Source organism: Pteropus vampyrus, unplaced genomic scaffold (genome assembly GCF_000151845.1).
Source record: "Pteropus vampyrus isolate Shadow unplaced genomic scaffold, Pvam_2.0 Scaffold44, whole genome shotgun sequence".
Lineage (NCBI taxonomy): Eukaryota > Metazoa > Chordata > Mammalia > Chiroptera > Pteropodidae > Pteropus > Pteropus vampyrus.
In genome coordinates, this window is record NW_011888825.1 from 3885493 (window position 1) to 3906089 (window position 20597).

General features: G+C 41.1%; 1 protein-coding gene across 1 annotated transcript in view; it reads left to right on the plus strand.

The window, feature by feature from the left end:
• DNAH9 (dynein axonemal heavy chain 9) overlaps positions 1–20597 on the plus strand; it is a 327356-nt gene that overhangs the window by 291885 nt on the left and 14874 nt on the right. The window contains exons 61-66 of the mRNA XM_023529851.1: positions 3140–3267; positions 5016–5243; positions 9076–9267; positions 10454–10645; positions 13691–13861; positions 18218–18400. Coding sequence (XP_023385619.1) covers positions 3140–3267; positions 5016–5243; positions 9076–9267; positions 10454–10645; positions 13691–13861; positions 18218–18400 — 1094 coding nt within the window. The remainder of the gene's footprint in view (positions 1–3139; positions 3268–5015; positions 5244–9075; positions 9268–10453; positions 10646–13690; positions 13862–18217; positions 18401–20597) is intronic.

A 20597-nucleotide genomic window follows, 5' to 3' on the forward strand; every position in this document is an offset into this window, starting at 1 on the left:
CAATGAAAAAGAGACTCTAAGCAAAGTAATGACAATGTGAAGGCAATGATAAACTCTACAAATCTTAGCTGGCAATAGATTTGATGTCAGTTTTAGAACCAGGGATATAAACAACATATTCCAGAGAAAATACAAGGACAAAAGGTGCCAGGATTATTAGATAGCCTTGGTGACATTTCTACTTACAAAAAAGCCTATTTCTTTTCTTTATTAGAAAGTGAAGGATATGGGAAAAGAGGGGCTTAAAAAGGATTAGTCTAGAAAACTACAGACTGATGGGACTGCTGGGGGCAAAATGTAGCACAGCAGAGGACAGCTAGAATCAGTCTGCATTAATCTAGGCTTGAGGCATGATGATGAGGCTGAACAGAAAGAAATGGACCTTTGAGATGATGAGAAGGGGGAAAATTCAATGGGAGTTGCCCTTTGGCTAAAGAATACTGTACCACATGTGAGCCTTGTGATGTACCAAGGTAACTTGCAGAGGCCTTCCATTCGTAACTTTGGGGCTCTCAAGATACCTTTCTGGGTCATCAGCAAGCCCCTCTAGCCAGTTATGTTCTCTCGGGGTTTCATATTCATATTGTTTTGTGCTATGGCATTCATGCCCCCACCTCCACTACCTTCAACTTATCTTTCCCTTTCTGATCTTCCTTCCAACTCTCCATGTGGTGGTGTCACCTGGAACCATGCCCCATTGTAAATCTCCTTTAACATCTTCATAGCACGCTTCTTCAACCTGTAGTCTCTTTGAAGACATTGCAACTTCTGTGGCCCTCTCCCTAGTTCCACAAACCTATGGGTTGGGAGGAAGGGGAACATTTTCTAGCCTTCTTTTGCCACTTGCAGGGTAGTTCTCATTAAAAAAAAAAAATTCTCTTTTAAAGCAGATGCCATCTGACTGTATTATCTACTAGCTTTTAAATGTTCTCTGCTTTCTACCAACTTCCCAGTGAGATTTACATTTATTAGGGACTTTAGAACTTTTTTCAAAATCTTCTGCACTTTCTGTTTCATCATCATCCTGGTAAACTTTAATATTGCTGTGTCACTCAGCCAACATCTAGCCTCATACTTCCTCATCTTTAAAGAACTTAACTGTTTCATTTCTGTTACCCATTCTTAAGGCTTCACTGAGAACTTTGTTATCATTGAGAACTGTCCTATTTCTGAAACATTATTCTCTCATATCTACTCATGACTATCACTTCCTAGTGTTCAGATTGTTCACTCTCTTACTCCTGCTTCATCTATTATTCTACTTCAGTGAAATGTCCAGTCCACTGGTTCCTCCATTGTTTCTAATGTTCACCTTTATCTCCCTCTTATTTTAATATGGAACAATAATCTTTCATTTGAACCATGATCTCCCAAATCCTCAACTCCATTTCCCCTTCTACTTTTGTATTACTCAACTTTTGTAAAGTCTCAATCCTGGACAAATGTAGGTATTAATTAGAGAAAAACAATACATTTGGTGTATTAGAACTACCACAAGTTTATAATTCTCAACTTCAATGCTCTTTGGTAATCTTTTCATGTCTCCCGAAGTTGGTTACATTGCTTATTTCCTTCTTTAAAATTACAAATGGACCCTACCCTTCTTGTGCTCTATCATAGTCTGCTTCACTCGCTACTTCCCTGATCAAGCATATACTATCGGGTAGAAATGCTTTCAATATACTGCCATTTTACTTGCATCTCTGCACATCCCTATTATGTTTCTGAAGCCTTTTCAAACTAATCCTTTTTAAGCCCCTCTTTTCCTTTTTCTTTCTAATAAAGAAAAGAAATAGGCTCTTTTGTAAGTAGAAATGTCACCAAGGCTATCTAATAATCCTGGCACCTTTTGTCCTTGTATTTTCTCTGGAATACGTTGTTTATATCCCTGGTTCTAAAACTGACATCAAATCTATTGCCAGCTAAGATTTGTAGAGTTTAATAAGGGTATTTCTTGAGTTTATCTCAGTTGGATCTATAATAACTATTCTTCACTACAAAAAGTCATCATCTTGCTTTGACTCATCCAGTTGCAAAAGAATCTATACTTTTTTTTAGTATTGAAAAGAAATGTCCAATATTGATAGTTTTCTTTAAATTTTCTTGCACATTACATATTACATCCTCAATTTTAGTTCTTCTAAAATGAAATTCTTTAAATACATATTTTTTTCTCTTTTTTAATTTTTCCTCTTTTATGTTGTGTAGTTCACCTTCCTAGAAAAATTGCTCAATTATTCCTTCATGGTTTTACACATTTTTATGATCCATTTGTCTAAAGATTATTATATAATTTCTCTAATACAATAATTTTATTATATTGGGCTAATAGCTGATACCCAGGCCTAATTGGCCCACTATATTAAGGTCATTCTTTTTTTTCACGTAAAGTTTTTCTTGGGCTGGAGAACAACTCATGAGCATTGGCCTTGCTGCAGTGATGCGCTTGTTGTATCTGTGTTGGTGTAACCAGTCTCCTACCCAATACCAGCAACATCCGACAGACGTTATCAAGATACATCCAACGGAACATTTACACCTATGCAATCAAGCCCCTTCATATCTTTCCTGTTTTCTCTCTTTACTCTGATTCATGTAAAATAATGACATAAATTTTTTTTGTGTGAGTTGAAATTTATAAGGAAGGTGTTTAATATGTATAAAGCATGGGAAGTTTTACCTGAATCCTGCCCCTGCTGGCCATATATCCCAGTAAAATTCCAGGGAAAATATATTTTCAAAGGACAAAGCAAGTTAGACAGGGCCACACCCATATGCTTGCTACTCTTTGAGCCTTTTGCATCAGCATCCTCCAGGATAATGGACCAAGGTCCGACCTTCAAATGGAAGCTGTACAGAAGAACATCAGCACTTCACCCCATTCTTGAGGATGAAGTAAAGTGGGTGTGGTGAAGCAATTTGTTCTAAACAAGTGCTTCCTTCTATTTGGGAACAGAAAGCTGGAAGATGTAGCCCTCTGTAAAGGAAAAAAGTCAGTATATGAGGCTTGGGGTACGGGTTTAGGCACTCCTGTGTTTGAGGAGTGATAGGGAGATGTGTGGGAGCTTCCTTATGAACATTAAACAACAAAGATAATTAGACACAAGAGATAAGAATGACAACTCCATACTCCTTTTAGGTAAAAAACTCGGGTATACCTTTAACAATCGGAACTTCCACAACGTGTCTTTGGGGCAAGGACAAGAGGTAGTGGCTGAGGCTGCGCTGGACCTAGCTGCCAAGAAAGGTCACTGGGTTATCTTGCAGGTATGCCCCCTCAGTCCTGATCAAGATCATTCTTGACCCCATATCTGTCTGGACCTCACTTCACAGTCTCTGGGCTTCCCTGTTCTCTCTTCCCCTCTTATCCGCCTTTCCTTCCATGCCCTTGCCCCTTCACTTCCTAATTGTCTCCTTCCAATTCTCCTCCCTCATATGTTCTTTTCCTCACCTGACTCCTAATAACTCCTCTTATTCCTGCTTTCACCTGCTACTATCACTCTCTCAAGTTTAAATAGCTCTACTTACAAAAGGACTGGTTCCTACTTTGATGCATGCTCAGGAAGTTGGCATTCAGCTGAAGGCCATGGCAGCTGGATAGAGAATGTTTCCTCCCCCAGAATCTACCAGCTGCCCAGGACCCCTACATCTTATGCTGATGTGGTTTCTGAGAGCTAAGATTAAACTTATAAGGTGGAATTGCTGAAGAAGTAGCAGAGTTACTCACTTGCGGGTTGCTGGCACTTTCTGGCTAACAGAACCCTGGCTCTCTGGGCAGCCCACAATAGACTGGTTATAAATGAATTCTTTAATTTAACATATTTTCATTTCAACAATCACTACTAACTTATATAGATAGCATTTTGGGGGATACAAAGCCCTTTCAAATACATTACTTTTGGTTATTAGCAGCAACTCTGTGAAATAAGTATGGCAAATATTATTATTATTTCTTTTTATAGAAGAGAAAGCAGCACTCAGAGACCAGATTGCTGTGGCCCAAGCACTGTGCTCAGTGCCAATCTGTGTATTGAAGGCTCTGCAAGCAGGCTTCCTCCAATATTTATCAAGGAGCTTTTATCTATCCATTATAATGAAACATATTGCAATGAAGCAAAGTGACTATCCCTATTAAAGTGAAAGGTGCATTCTGCAAAGTAGTAAGAAATAAATGTAGGTTTAGCTTAGCCGACAGTCAGACAAATAGGAATCACAATGGGGAGAGTAGAAGGGCTCAAAGACATAACAGAGGAGTTTGGGCTTAGAGTAAGGAGCATCTGTGAGCAGCAGTGACTCAGTGTGTAGGAAGATAAGTTTGGCAACAATTAGCAGAATGGTTTGGAGAGAGGAGAAAGGAGTCGGGAAAGCTAGCTAAAAGGATTTTAAATCAGTGCTTTTCAAATTTTATCATGCATCCAAATCACTGGAGGATTTTATTAAAATGCACTGATTCAGTAAGTCTGAGTGGGGCCTAAGAGTCTACATTTCTAACTAGCTTTCAGATAAAGCCAACATTGCTGGTCTATGGACCCTACTTTTGAGCATCACGAGGTCAATAATCCATGGGTCAGATAGTAGGGATCTGGACTTGGAATGTAACCATGTGAGGCTATTAAATTGTGCCTCCCCCCACCCCTCCACCCCCCGGCAGACCAGCAACATCAGCATCACCCAGAAACTTGTTGGAAAAGCAAATTCTTAGGCCCTACTCTAGACCTACTGAATGAGAAACTCTGGGGTGGAGCCCAAGAATCTTTGTTTCAACAAACCCTATAGGGGATTCTGATGCACAGTCAAGTTTAAGAACACTATGCTAGACAGACTTAGGATATCAAGGGAAAGGGTTCAATTGCAGGATACTAGGAGGTCCCCATTACTGGGAATCCTAAGATGCATACCACAATGTGAAGTTTTTGAAGTTAAGGCCTTCCTCTAGCCGCCTTCCTGATAACTGTTTACTGCTAACAGAACTAAGCAGATGCCTATATTGGGGGGGGTTCCTTCCTTCCCACCAGAACATCCACCTAGTAGCCAAGTGGCTCAGCACCCTGGAGAAGAAGCTGGAGGAGCACAGCAAAAACAGCCACCCAGAGTTCAGAGTCTTCATCAGTGCAGAGCCTGCACCCTCCCCTGAGGGCCACATCATTCCCCAGGGCATCCTCGAGAACTCCATTAAGATCACCAATGAACCTCCCACAGGCATGCATGCCAACCTACACAAGGCCCTGGACAACTTCACTCAGGTACAGCCCTGGGAGACAGATTGGAAAGAAGAACACTTCAACTCACAAAGAAATGATTCAGCTGGGTGGGAGAAGAGCATGCAGCCGGGGGTAAAGTGTTGTGGTACCGGCTGGGCTATGGAGAAATGCCTGATGTGAACAAAATGTGTTCCCGTTGAAATTGACCTCCACCCTGTGCCTACTCAGTACAATCCAGCTCTCAATTTCCAGATACACTTGGGGGACCCAAGTTTAGGATCTTTCTTTGGCAAGAAATGTGGGGGAACTTTGTACAAGTCCACATGTTAACGAAATATTCCAAAATAGGAAAGGACATATTTGCTCTAAATCTAATTGATATGATATCCTAGTCACACATTTATCAGCTAAGCATACTATTTTCAAGCAGGGGGTTGACACTCATGTTCAGATAATAATAATAATAGGTGATACCTTCATGCAACTTGAGTATCGCGGCTTAAAATAATCCAAATGTCAGGCAGTGGGGATCTGGACTTGGAATGTAACCATGTGTTAGGCTCTTAAAGTGTGACCTGCAGAATAGCAGCATCAGCGTCAACTTGTTAGAAAAGCAAATTCTCAAGCCCCCATCTAGACCTACTGAATTGTCTGTGTCCTAACGAACTCTCCAAGAGATTCTATTGCACAGTCAACTTTGAGAAAACTATGCTACAATGAGACTAAGAATATCCAGGCAAAATTTCAAATGCAGGCTACTACATTACTGGTATTTCCATTACTGGGAACTCTAAGACTCATGTTGTGGAATGTTTATTAAAAGTCGAGACCAAGCCCCTGGGTCCATATGTAAAGTAGCACTTGCCAAGTCTGTGGCTCAGGCCTCTTTTATCTTCTCAGGAAGGCATCCTTTCTTGTTGCTTCTTCCTGAGAAGGGGATACACAAAGGTATGAATACCAGGAGGGTGGGGGCCATGGAGACCACCTTAAAGTCCATTCACTACTCTAGGCCTTGGTGGAATTCAAGGATATGGTTCTAGGATCTGTTGGGAAGGCTTTTTAATAACATCAAAGGATCTCTAGCTTCTTAGGACCCATGCTAAAACTCAGCACAAGTCCCAGGTAGGTCATCAAGGTAACTTGAAACAGACCATCCAAGAGGATAACTATTCTAGCTCGCCCAACATAAACCGTCAGGACCAGGGGCCCTTTGAGGACTAGTTTCACTTAAAATAAGATGAAGACCACTTGGCAGTCAGAGTCTCAAATTTCACTGAGTGGCTGAGGTCCCTCTTGATGCTAGACTCAAGCAGTGCAACTTGGAGAGGAGGCTGCCACAAAGATTTGAGAAGCAAAATTGGTCCAGTCTCTTCCTTTTTCATTCAACTTCCCAACTGAACTCCAAAACCCAAATATAATCTGGAGCAGAGAATGGGGGAACATGCCCAGGAGATTCAGGATGTTTTTTGTCATTTTTATTAAGAAATACCTGCCCATTGCAATGTGAAACAAAAGGTGGGCTGTTCTTTTGTGCAGGGACATTTTTTTTCCTTCCTTTTTTATTTTTTCTAAATAGGCCTTGACTAAACTCCTAGGTACTCCATATTGGAGGTCAAAACTTCTACATTTTCTAGATTTCACATTCCACGTAGGAGAGATGTACGTGTTTAACTTTGAAACCCACAGCCTTCTTTATAGGCAGTGGTAGCTAGTTCCAAGCAAAGACATTTCTGACCTGATAAGGCATTGAGTTGTACAATAATATGAATGCACATAATGAACTTTATACTTCAAAATGGTTAAGATAGGAAATATTATGTTATGGGTATTTAATCACTTTTTTTTTTAATGAAAAGTTGAAAAAAAGGGGCACTGGGATATAGTTAACTAGCTCTATTAAAGGTTACAGTGGCAGATCATTTCCAGCTCCTCTGCCTTGAGGGTCTTGGACAGAGCTAGGGAGGACAGCAGAAGTCTCACATGTTATATCTCCTAATAATTAATACTAAGATATTATGCCTCAGTAAGATTGTAATCATCTAATGTCATACCTGACTTCATCTCCTAAGCCTCCCTATGGACCCTTGTTCTTGAGTTTATTTCTCTGCAAGCTCGATGTCCAGTCTTGGTTATCAGGAAACTAGGAAAAGCATCCTATGAGATGCTTGCTTTTCCTGGTTAGTCTGTCCGTACTATAGCTGAGTTTTTGGCCATTTATAGCCATCTTCAGTAACTCATTCTGAGAAAGAAGGATACATTTATGAGTATATTTATTATTCACAATTGTTCCATTCTGCTTTTACAAGTGCCCTGGAACAGAAGCCTGGTTAATACCCCCTATTATTTACTCTGTTTCTTCAGAGCCCCTTTTTTCTTTAACCATTTAAGGGACAAATTAGAGAACTGAGCTCTTTTTATTCCTGCTTCCCTGATAGCTTTGCTGTTTGGTGGTGATTATTTTCTTCTGACTCTTGTTTGAGTGTGCCATTGTCAACCAGTTTCAGCATTTTAATAGTGATTTCTTGTCTTGAGGCTTAGAGGCATTTTTCAGCCAGACCCAATTTTTTCAAACATGTCAAAATAACAAAGGAAGTGCCCTGCATGTCTATAGAGACAGATCTCTCCAGAAAGCAGTTAATAAACTTTCGCTTGCACAAGGCAGTTACTTTGTCCTCTGCATCACTTCTGACTTGACACATTCATACCTTTGTGGCAAACATGGTACCCAACAAAGGCACAAGGGTGACCCCTACATAGCCAGAGAATGATTGCAAGGGTGTCATGGGTTTTCAGTGAAAAAATCAAACCTACCAGAAGCTTAATTTGTCCTGTCTCCTTTGTTCTCTTGCCCATGTGAGCAAAATCTAAGGGCCAATTCTTAGAAGAAATACCAGGACTGTGTTCGATACAATTTATGTGAGCTTCGAAAGTGCCTCTTTCGGGCTCCAGCTGCAACATCTTGCTCCTTTCTGAAGAAAAAGGATCTCCCTCAGAGAAAATGTTTAATTCTAAAGAATCCAGGGGTTCTTGTGCTATCATCCCTTCAAAAATGGAGATTTCTCCCTCTGCACTATTACTACCATCCCCCTTAAAATTCACCAAGCACAATTCCATTTCCTCCCTCTCTGGACTTTCTCCTGCTTCTCTTTTCTGCCATCTGTCCCTTCTTTTATCATCTCTTCATGAGCCACACCTTTTCTCCCCACCTTATGCTCTGCAGTCAGGACACCTTGGTACTCCTATTTCTGTACCCATGTGTCCCATCACCCCTTCTCAGGTTTGGTGGAGTAGTTAGGATGGTGAAGGGTAGGCCACTCCTCTTTTTCTTGTGGCTCTGATTCCCATCTTCCCCTTCCTTGCAGCAGGTCCCCCCGCAGATGAGCCAAGAACTCCTCAGTCATATAGGCTGTAATCATACCTACTAAGGTTCCATGATGGGCAAGAAAAGCATGGCAAGAAGGGAAAATACAAGAAATGATGCTGTAGAAGTCTCCACCCACACCTCAGCACAAAATGATATGACTATGACAAATTCGACACTCCCATGGCCACTACCCTGTTTCCATTAGCCATGCTTGAGAACTTAACTAGCATGTCCAGATGTACAAACTTTAACTGTAAACCAAGCCCCGTTATAACCTGAATCTAAACTCAGATTGTAAACTAAAATCCAACCCCTCTGCAAGGGCCCCTCAAATCCTAGGCCCACATGTATCCACAATGAAATCCATAATCTACCATATATAGCTCAGACCTTATCTAAGATATAGGGTAACTTTATCCAGAGCAACCCCAGCCACCCGAACCCACACCGTGGTCTGCCCTGTAGAACAGCAACTCTGAACTAACATTGGAAGTGACACTTTCCTTTCAGGACACCTTGGAGATGTGTTCCCGGGAAATGGAGTTCAAGAGTATCCTCTTTGCTCTTTGTTACTTTCACGCCGTGGTGGCAGAAAGACGAAAGTTTGGGCCCCAGGGATGGAATCGCTCCTACCCCTTCAACACTGGGGACCTCACCATCTCTGTGAATGTGCTTTACAACTTCCTGGAGGCCAATGCAAAGGTAAAGTTTCCAGCCAGCTAGGGGTTAGGTCAAGAGGGTCACCTATAAGAAAGAGGATAGGGCATCAGTGTAGGGAAGAAGGGGCACAAGCACTTGGAAAGGTCTAGCCGCATCTTCCTCCCCGCAGTGGAGTGAGTCAGTGTGAGTTTAACCATGTAGCCAACTACAGGACCAGCGTAAGACCGAGATGAGTACCACAAAAGCTCTAGAAACCAAACCTGTGACTCACACCTGGTGTGAGTCAGTTCCATGAGTGTTCTAGGGCCCAGACCACCCCTGCACATGCACAGCCTTGCAAGGGACTGTGGATTGGCAGGAAGAGATGCCACACTCCCCTGACACAGGTTGCCAATTTAACTAGTCAAGGACACAAAACTTGTCTTGGAGAGCTCAGCTTCTCACATAGTTATGGTCTTGCCAAAGTTGAAGATGCCAAATTTTTGCTACATCTCATTTCCTTCATTCTCTGTCTGATATCCCTGTTTCAAAGAAAACTTACACTAACAAGCCATGCTATTTCATTTAAGGGGGTATTCACACCATCAAGGCTTTTCTGGTTCATAGACCCAACACAGCATCAACAAGGCCTCCTTCTCTTCCTGGTGGGGCAATGAATCGGGGCCCAGACGCCCTAAGCAGTCCCTTTGCCTCCAGCTCCAGGGACCCAGGAAGCCCACCTCCACAACTTCATCCCTTTATTTGCTGCACTCTGACACGGCTTTCTCCAGGGGCTTCTCTCCCTAACTTCAACACTAGTGAACTTGCCTGTTATATTTTATTTACTTTGGACTTTTGAAGGAGACATTAATTAACATGTTAATTAATTACAAACAATTAGAGAAGTTCCCTTGGCCTCACTTTTTTCCATTTGACATTTGCCTGTTTAAAGGACTTGTAGGTAGAGCTGGGTCTCACCGCCACAGTTAAAGATTGTGACAGAGGGAAGGCATGCATGTGAGGGGGTTGGCCCCTGACCTCTCCTCACCCTTTGATGTAATTCTTCAAGCAGTTAATGAGTTCCCACAGATGCCTGACTCTGCTGGACACTGAGGGACGCATGAGAATAAAACATGGCTCCTAATTTCAAGATGCGCCACTTCTGGTGGCTTATGCTCTGCCCACACATCAGGCTAGCCCTGGTGCCTGTGTTGAGTGGAGGTCTTTCCTTCTTTCCCCTGTCTCTCAGGTTCCCTTTGATGATCTGCGTTACCTCTTTGGAGAGATCATGTATGGAGGCCATATCACCGATGACTGGGACAGGAGACTCTGCAGGACCTATCTGGAGGAATTCATTAAACCAGAAATGCTAGAAGGAGACCTATCTTTGGCTCCAGGGTTCCCACTTCCAGGCAACATGGACTACAATAGTTACCATCAGGTAATGCTCTCCTCTGTCCTCATGATGGCGTGATGGTGCCCACATGGGACCTGAGTCTTCCTTCAGTGTTGCCCACCATTGCTTATGGATACTCACACAGGGCCAGGGGAGAATGGCTTCAAGAGCCGCACTTATATCAAGTGTGGTTCTCAGCCTCAAGTTTGCCCTGTTCAATTTGAGAGCTTCAACTTTGGCAAGACCATAACTATGTGAGAAGCTGAGTTCTCTAGCCTTTGGCAATCTTTTTATTCTTGATGTTTGGTTCAATAATTCTACTTTTGCTCTTTTCTACAAATATCATCTGGGTCATTCATTTGATTGTTTTCATTGACAAAGTCATTAGGAGCAAAATTTCAGGTAAGAAGTTAGCCAACTATTGCTAAAGTTTATATTAATGATTCTAAATATCTTAAAAGGGACATGATCTTGTAGCAGAGTACTCACCCTTTTATTTGTTGGTCGCTATGAACACAGGCACACATACCCACATACACATACCAAGAAAAACATTCAGATAAAGCTTTTTCATACTATTACTTTGGATTTTTATTTTATTATTACTACAATTATTTTTAAGGTTCTCATCTTTGCCTGTTTAGCCTGCCATGGAAAATATATTAAAAGATAATTTTAAAAAATCTTTTTCACTGCTTGACTTTTGAACATGCCTAAAAGAACTTTGAATACCAAACTTAAGAAAACTACTGGTCATAAACAAACAAAAAAAAACATTAACTACAAGCTTTAAAATTTTTTTAATTCAGAAAAAGAAATAAAATCCTACCATTTACAATGACATGGATGGACTTAGAGATTATTATACCTAGTGAAATAAGTCAGACAGAGAAAGATAAATACCATATGATTTCGCTTATGTGTGGAATCTAAGAAACCAAAGAACAAACTAATCAAAAACAGACTCATAAATATAGAGGACAATCTGGGGATGGCCAGAAGGGAGGAGGTATTGGGGGGCTGGGACAATGGGGTGAATGTCGGAAACCAGCCGACCAAGTCAAACCAGGTCCCTGAATGGGGGAGCGGGGACTGAGAAAAAAGAGAAGACAGACAGGGTGCAGGAGGGAGAACAGATCTCACAACTGTCTCTCCGAGTTTATTTCTTATGCTTCTTTTTATACATAAGCTGTTCCTTTGTATATCTCAAAATAACATAATAAAAGTAACATCCTGAAGATCGAGGTACAATCGACACTCCCTTTGACACTCCCTTTGACACTCCCTTTGACACTCCCTTTGCTTTTTCTATACTTAATCTTCTTCTTCCTGGAATTCCACAGAACCAACCTTTTCCTTTTTTTTTTTTTTTTTTTTTTTAATGCAAGCAGGCCTCCACGAGATAATCCATGCACTCTTTTGAATTTTGGGAGCTTTAGCTCCCTACAGGTGAAGGGTTAAAGAAGTACAAATTATGTAGTTGATAGATGGTCATGGGGATGGGGAGCATGGCATAGGGAATGCGTAGTATTAATGTAATGGCTAGATAGAGAGCCAGGGGAGAGAAAGAGCAATTAGGGGGATCATTTTATAAACTACATAAATGTCTAACCAATGTACTGTATACTTGAAACTAATAATAAAATAAAATTTAAAAAAAGCTTTAAAGTTAAAAAAAAAAAATTTATAAGGTAAGTCATAAAAGTCATTCAATCCAGAAAAACTGGACCTATGAGAAGAAATTAAAAACACTAAAACCCTACTATAGCCATGCTACCCTGAACCTGCTAGATCTCGGAAGCTAAGCAGGGTCGGGCCTGATTAATAGTTGGATAGGAGACCACCTAGGAATATCAGGTGCTGTAGGCGTTAAAAAAACAAACAAACAAACAAACAAACAAAACCCACTAAGACCCTAAAAAAAATAAGAGGAATTTTTTTAAACTGCTTGACTGAAAGATTTCGAGGCTTTACCAATAAAATTGTGCAAGAGCGTCCCCTAGTGTCCATGGAACAATTCAACAAGAGGCTGCAGTAGGTAATGGGCAACAATAACGTGATTTGCTCTTCCAGATGATTGAAGCAGATTTTCCCTTTCTTCATCTCTCCCTTTAATCTATCAGTAAATAGATAGTTATAGAGCACCTACCAAGAAGTCCGGGAGTGTGCTGGTTGCTGGAAAAAAAATAAAAATAAACACAAAACTTTGCCTTTAAAGAATGAGCAATATTTTACTTAAACTAGATGTTACTAGCACCAAAAAAATCATTAAAGTCAAATTAGGGGTAAACATGAGGGATATTTTCACATTGTGATAGAAAGAATTGTAAAGGAGTACTCAGAGAATATTCGGAGAAAAATACTGAGCCTTAAAGGCTGAAGAGGATTTTTTTAGGGGCAACAGACTGTGGCCTACCATAACTGACCACAGAGATGTGCTGTTTGGGTGACACACCATTTTAAAGTTTTTAAATTCAAATATTTTTTTTGCCAGAGGCAAGAACTCTCCAGTTCTCAGCAGAGCTCACCTAGTCCTACATCCTAATTCACACGTTTATTCTTCATGCATGGTCCTGTGTTTGCATTTAGGTGTATCATCCCTGATATAGCTAAACAGAGGAGAGAAAAAAAGGAATTTAAGGGGAAGAGGCCTGAAATTCTAGAAGATTTTGAGTAAAAATACCTGGTAGGGTTTAGTATTTCTGAAGGACTCTGAGAAATTCTCTTTATATGTGAAGGGACAAGTGTATATCAGGGAGCGGTAGGAGGGAGCAAAATTGGAGGTGGATAAAGTCTTCTAAGCTTCCCAAAAAAGAGAATGATCTCATGATTGTGGAAGTTCTGGAAAACTGGCCTAGCATACAAAATAGTTGGTGTGGAGGGAAGGCGGGGTAAAGGATGTGCACTAACAGGTGGAGAGCATGCTGATGTCAGCTAGTGTTGGTGAGCAGCGTTCACCCAGAGGGCAAAGGGACACTGGTACCTGAGGCCTGCTCTGGCCCACTGACTGCCCTTTGGAGTACAAGTCAGAGTGAGATATGGGAGATATATCTTGTTTTGTTTCTAAATGATCTTGCCCTTGACTTTCAGTACATTGACACAGAGCTGCCCCCAGAGTCACCATATCTTTATGGCCTCCACCCCAACGCTGAGATTGGCTTCCTAACCCAGACCTCAGAAAAACTCTTTCGCACAGTGCTGGAGCTACAGCCCCAGGACAGCCAAGCTGGACATGGAGCAGGAGCCATGAGAGAAGAAAAGGTATATGGAGGGGATTGCCTGAGATCACTCTGGGGAGCTCATTGGTCTCATTGCCTGTACACAGCGCAGACCATACTGTGCACACCCTCCCCTCTCACATGCCTGCCAGTCCAGCCTTGAGATGCTTGCCCTTTAACTCCAAGAGCCCTTCCCCTCTAGTCATGTCACCATGCTGGCCATCTTGTTCGTTACCCATAAAGTCCCTGCCATTGGGTTTGGTACTTTGCTTTGCTAGTCCACCCAAAGTCTATTTCAATTCAGTTCATCTGCCAAACTGAAGAAAGGGCAAGGCTGAACAATGGCAGTTTGGGAAGCTTGAACCGACTTTATGATTCTTTGGCAAACTAAGCAATGATGAGTGGGGAGCTGCTCCTAAACACCTCCCACCTCATCCCACCAGCTAGATGCTCATTTGCATTTATTCACCCTCTTTAAGACAAAAATGCTTTCAATTTGTGTGCATGACATTTAATCAGAGTCTCCTAATACACAGGTAAGTGCTACTAAGCACAGGACTTCCTAAAATCTCAGAAAAGTGGAGAGGGATTATGGTGTCCAAAGACAGATAAGGGTGAGGTATGGGTTTTATGGCAACGAGAGGCAATATGAGGGCCCTGTTCCTGGTGTGGGCACTGCAGAGGGCAAAAAAGGAATGGGGCACTAAAATGAAACTTCTCTGTGAAGTTTTTCCCAAGACAGGCTAATTCATCCTCTGAGAGATGTACCTCTTTTACCCCACCTTCACTCCATAGCACTGCCCAGATTCCTTTAATTAGAGATTCCATTGGGTTCACAAGGAACCATACTTAGAATATTAAGGATTAAGAAATATGGGGAGTTATCAAACATTTAGTCTCCAGGAATTGATTTTAGAAAACAAACTGATTCTAAGGAAGCTGGACTTTTGTTTTAAGGTATAGACTGGTGTCATTAAAATAGTTCTAAAATTTTAATATGCCTCAGAATGAGCTAGGAAACTTGAAGTTCTGATTCTGAGGCCGGGGGTTAGGCCCAGGAATTTGCCTCCTAGCAGTTTTGATGCAGATGAGCACACTTTGAGAAAGCTGCCCTAAATCACACTACTCAGGGTATTCCACCATTTGAAGCATAAGATGTAATTTGAGAACAAAAGGAAGAGAAGAAATGTTACTTAACCCAGATTCCAAACCACACAAAATGAAACCCGTTCCTCTTTCTAAAATGAAAAAGCCTGGGACTATATAAGTCATAGACTTAGGATTCTTCAAGTAGCATTTGAAAAAGCTTCTAGTTCTTGGAATTTCCTTATCCCTTCTTCCATCATTTAAGAAATGACATGTGTGTGTGTTTCAAAAAAGAGATAAACTATGATCACTTGCCAAACTAAGAGAACCTATTGAGCACCTCAGATACCAGGAAGAGAGAAGATTTTGCTAATATACAATAAGTTCATACTTGTGGAAAAAGGAGAGAGAATGTGAGAGGAGGGGAAAGAAGGACACAAAATAAATTCACATAATAATACAAATGGCCAATAAAATATTCTCAATATCACTCATAGCTAAATGAAGTTAAGTGAAATATCATTTTTCACCTAATGGTAAAGATTCTTAAATATGATAATATCTAGTGGTTAGGGCATAAGCAAACAGGCACTTTTCATCTTTGCTGATAGAAGTTTAAATTACATAACAATTTGACCATAGCTACTAAAATTTGAAATGTTCATAATTTTTACCCATAATTCTATATCTAGGAATTCAAGTAGAAACACTCAAAAGTTCACGGATGTTATATTTATTTGTTGCAAGATTGCTTATAGTAGTAGAAATGATAAACGGACCAAATATCCATCAATAGGGGAATAAATTATGGTATGTCAAACAGTGAAATACTGTTTTTAAAAAAGGCAAATCCACATATACTAACAAGGAAATGTGTCTAAGATGTATTATAATGTGAAAAAAGCAAGCTGAAAAAGATATGTGTAATACGATTCCATTATTGATAGAAAAGTGGAGGAAGGAGGGGTGAGAGATGGAGGGAAGACATAATAGACATGATAAATATGGGGATAGCTGGATGGCTGGATGGTTGGAGGGCTGGATGGATGGGTGGGTGGATGGATGGATGGGCGGGTAGAGTTATATGCATTGAAGGATACTTTCAGAAATTATAAACTAAAAATTTAGCAGTTAGTGGTTCCCCCCCACCCCGAGAGAAGAAGAAAAATTGTGGGAAATTTTGTTTTTAATATCATTTGGATCTGTAATGTTTAGATTTTTATGGTAAGCATTTATTAGTATTCCAAAAAGAAATAAAGGCAAAAAAAAAAAAGGTATTTGCTTGTGGAAATAAAGCAGACCACATCCCTGGGAACCCACTTCCCCTATCTGAAGGGCTCTGAGCAGAAGAGGGACCTGTCCATGTCTGTGAGTCTGTTCCCTTCTCCGTCCTCAGTCCTGGTCTCCAAATTCTCCACAGCCTGGCCAGTGACAGAATAGAACTCTGTTTCCCTATGTTCAGTGTATTTTGGTGCAATGCCTCCAGACTATCTTTTCATCTCTTTGTGAATCATGTCCAAATGCTGTTCCTTCAAATTCCACTCCAGACAGTAATATGATATAATTTTAGCTATTTGTCTTCTACCCTAGCAGCAGCTTTCAGGTACCATTAAAATTCCATTCCAGTGTTTGCTATGACAGCACCAGAGACCCATTCATGACAGGGTGATGAGTTTTACTTTCTTTTTTCTAACATCAGCTCTTTTCCTAGAGAATGTATTGTATGTTAACAGTACAAAGCAAAGTGAATATTAATAACCCTTTACATTTATATAGTTTTTTTTATGGCATTCAGATACTGCCACATTCATCAGCTCATTTGATTTGATCTTCACATCAGCCCTGGGAGTTGGGGGAGAGAGGGTTGGTGGAAAAGATGCTCTTGGAAATTTTTATAGATGCAGAAAATTGAGGACTAAATGACTTGCTAAAATTCACATGGGTAATGCATAACTGAACTGTATTAACTCAGTCAGGGTTCTTTGGTGTAAACAACAGATATTAATTTAGCTGAAATAGGCAAGAAATAGCTCACTATATCAAAGGAATCAACTTAAGAGAGGATAGAAACCACAATGGCCCTAGGGCCCAGGGAAAAAGAAAAGTAGACAGTCCTTTCAAGGCACTTCCATCCTGTCAGTGGCTCCACTCAATTTCTGTCCCTGAATCCTAGGCTTGAGATTTAAATTTTTATGCTCCTGAAAAAGATAATCTGATTGACCTACTTGGGTCATGGGAGGGCTGGGCCCTATGACTGTACCCCAAAACAATGGGTAAGAGGTAATTTCATGAAGGAGAGAGGGACCTGTTAAGAGGAGAGAGATGATGAACAGAGAAAAACGACGGACATCCACCACTTGCATCTGGAGCTCAGCTCTCACGATCCTGGAAGGCTGGCACTCTCTCTCACTGGCTCCCTCCCTCCCTCAATCCACTTCTGCTGGCCACATGTTCTATTATGTCCACACTTGTTTCATTTTTTTTCTTTCTCTTCTGAGAGACCCCCTGGTCTTACTCATTCACTTCTAAATGGCAGACTCAAGCCTCCAAGTGTTTGCCCCAAAATAACTCAGTATCTTGGTACCCCAATTCCAATTTTCCAGGAGAGAAACCCTGGCTGTTCTAGCTCCCCTGGTCTAGTTAGCTGACAGTTTGTGTGGCAAAAGGAATCATGGGGTTGGGGAGGAGGTTTACATGATAGATGGGGATGCTTCTTCCAGGGCCCAAGGATGGAAACCACAATGCGGCCTCATGGAAACTTGGAAACTTGGAATATATATCTATAGATAGATAGATAGATAGATAGATAGATAGATAGATAGATAGATAGATAAATAGATAGATATAGATATAGATAGATATAGATATCTATATCTATCTATATCTATATCTATCTATATCTATCTATCTATCTATCTATCTATATATATATTCTTGGAAACTTGGAATATATATATATATTCATCACTGCAGTTTCACATGGCCCAAAGTGAGCGCCCTAGGCCCAAGTCTACCCTATGCCTTTCTACTTTGATTCTCACAGCTAACTATGTCAATCTCTGGGTTTCTCCAACTCCCAATTCTTGGAAAGTCACCTGTGTTCATCGTTTTAAGCTGGTTGCAGAAGTCACATCCTATGGGGAGGTTATCCTGTGGTTGGTCCTCAACCCCTGACCCAGTTGACTAAAGTAAGCAGGCAAGACTATGGCCGGGAGATGGATGATGGCATCTTTAGTGCCACATCACAGAAGAATGAAGTCCTTCTGAAGAATTAGAGCCCATTCTTAACCCTGTGTTTCCTATTGTGGGGCAGGTGAAGGCCCTTCTGGAAGAAATATTGGAGCGGGTAACAGATGAGTTTAACATCCAAGAGCTGATGGCTAAAGTGGAGGAGCGCACCCCCTACATTGTAGTTGCCTTCCAAGAGTGTGAACGGATGAACATCCTCACCAGAGAGATCCAGCACTCATTGAGGGAGCTGGACCTCAGCTTGAAGGTGGGTGAGGTCTTGGGTGGGAAGGGCTTTGCCAGCTGGACCATCTTGGGGAGAGAGTGGCCCTGGGGAATCTGGGAGCTGGAGAGCAGTTCTCCTACAGCAATCTGCATGCCCAAGAAGGTGTCAGTCCCAGAAACCAGAGTCTGTTCATGCTTCAGGGAGGGTAAGAAACAAGGTCTAGAAGCCCGAAGCTGTGCTGGAGTGAGAATGAGCTATAATTGGCTGGTCAGTGTATGCAAACTACTCAGGAACTATACTCTGAGTGACAACCAAATAAGAGTCTTGATGCCCTGGTGTCTTCTACTGACATAGGTGAAATTGCTTTCATGAGAGGCAAAAAATGTGTGATAAAAGTACAGGTTCTAGACTGCCCAGGATCAACTCCCAGCTCTTCCATTTCCTCTCTGTGTGGCCATAAAGTGACTTAGATACTGTGTCTCGGTCTCTTCACCTGTAAAATAGGGATAATTGTTCACTTCAAAGGACTTTTAGGATTAAATAATTTGATTTTCATAGAGTGTTTAGAACAATGCTTACTACACAGTAAGTAGACAAAAGTATTAGCTGATAGTATTATTATCACCCCATCATGGAAAAGGAAAGAATTTTTATCCTTTATAACTTCAAGATTGTTTCAAAGATCTGAAAGATCCAAGTTTGCATAAACTATGAGGTTTCTAATGAGCAATGAAGATGTTTACTATTTCTACCTCCCTTCTACTTGGGTCATGGGAGGGCCGGGCCCCATGACTGTACCACAAATTTGCTTTATTCACCATAAGATAATTATGTCAAGTGCCTAGCACAAAGCCTAATATGTATGATTTTAACTATTCACCTGGATGATAGGCAAATAGGAAGGCTTGCTGCCTTTTAGGAGATGAGGAAGGTGACTGTCGTCAATTTACATCATCTCATTTATTAAAAGAATTGTGACCCCAGAAAGCTGGAAAGTGAGAACCCAGTTTTATAGCCAACAATTAAAGCTCAGCCAAGCCCTGTATTTCGGGGCTGTGATGTGCTGCTGCCTTCTGGTCTGGCTCTTGGAATTCTACAGTCATGGTCATGTGTGCATTAAAAAAACAACTGTGAGTTTCTTCACATGTGGTCACATAGAAACTATGAAATAGGCTTCAAAATCTAGATTAGTGGGATTTTTAAAACTTTGTTAATTTCCCTTCTCCTCTCAATATGGTTGGAGGGAAATAAGGAGAAATGTGACAGGAAGGGATGTTGAAGACTAACGGTGTTCAGTAATATTTCTAAATTATGCACCAGCTTGTAATCAAATGAAATACATTTCATAGAACAACCTCAAATGTAAGCAAGGACGTTGCCTGTCACATTGTGCAGCTCTATTACTATGGTTTGCAGGTATATATTAGTAATTATCTTGAGTAAGTTTTTTGCAATTGTAGCTTATTGAATCCATGTGATTTGGCACAGTCTATTTACCCATTCAACTTCCAATTCATTCACTCATCCCTCCCAAGAGCCTTCTCTGTGGTTTGGTGTCAGGAATCAGAGAATGCCATGGCAAAGATAAAGGGGATAGGGAGGGCTTCTCTTTCCTTTCAGTCTATGCAAAAAGTGATGATTGATGAGTTCTTGGGACAAATTTCAGCCCCCCAAGTGAAGGAGACTGAAAGGGGAGTCAATCTTGGAAAAACAAGCACAAAGTGGATTATAAAACAGGGCAGAATTAATTAAATGCCACATAGAGAGATGTGAGAGGAGATAGGAAAAAACAAGTATGGGGGATCAGGGAAGCCCTCTGAGGTGAAGTGGCATCAAGGGGGCTTTGGAGGAAGGGTAGGATTATGACTGGAGGTGACAAGAGCCTTCTAGAGGTTCTCAACAGAGGAACCCTAAGCCTGCTCTAAGATTTAACCTGCTTTGGTCAGAGCAACAGACCGACTCAGGTAAGTAATAGTGATATAGTAAACTTCTAAAGGTGACCAGCATTGACAGAAAAATGCTTTTTTCTCCTGGTTCCTCTGTAAGCTGGAGGACAGACAGAGCAATCTCTAATTTAAAATACTGTCATTCAAATACAGTCTCATTAGGACAGGTTTCCAAACTGGCCTGGTCATCAGACTTCTTGGGGGTTTTATCACAATACACATTCCCATCTCCACCCTCCATTCCTACTGGGTTCCGGAAACCTATATTTTAAACCAGCAGTCAGGTAATTGTT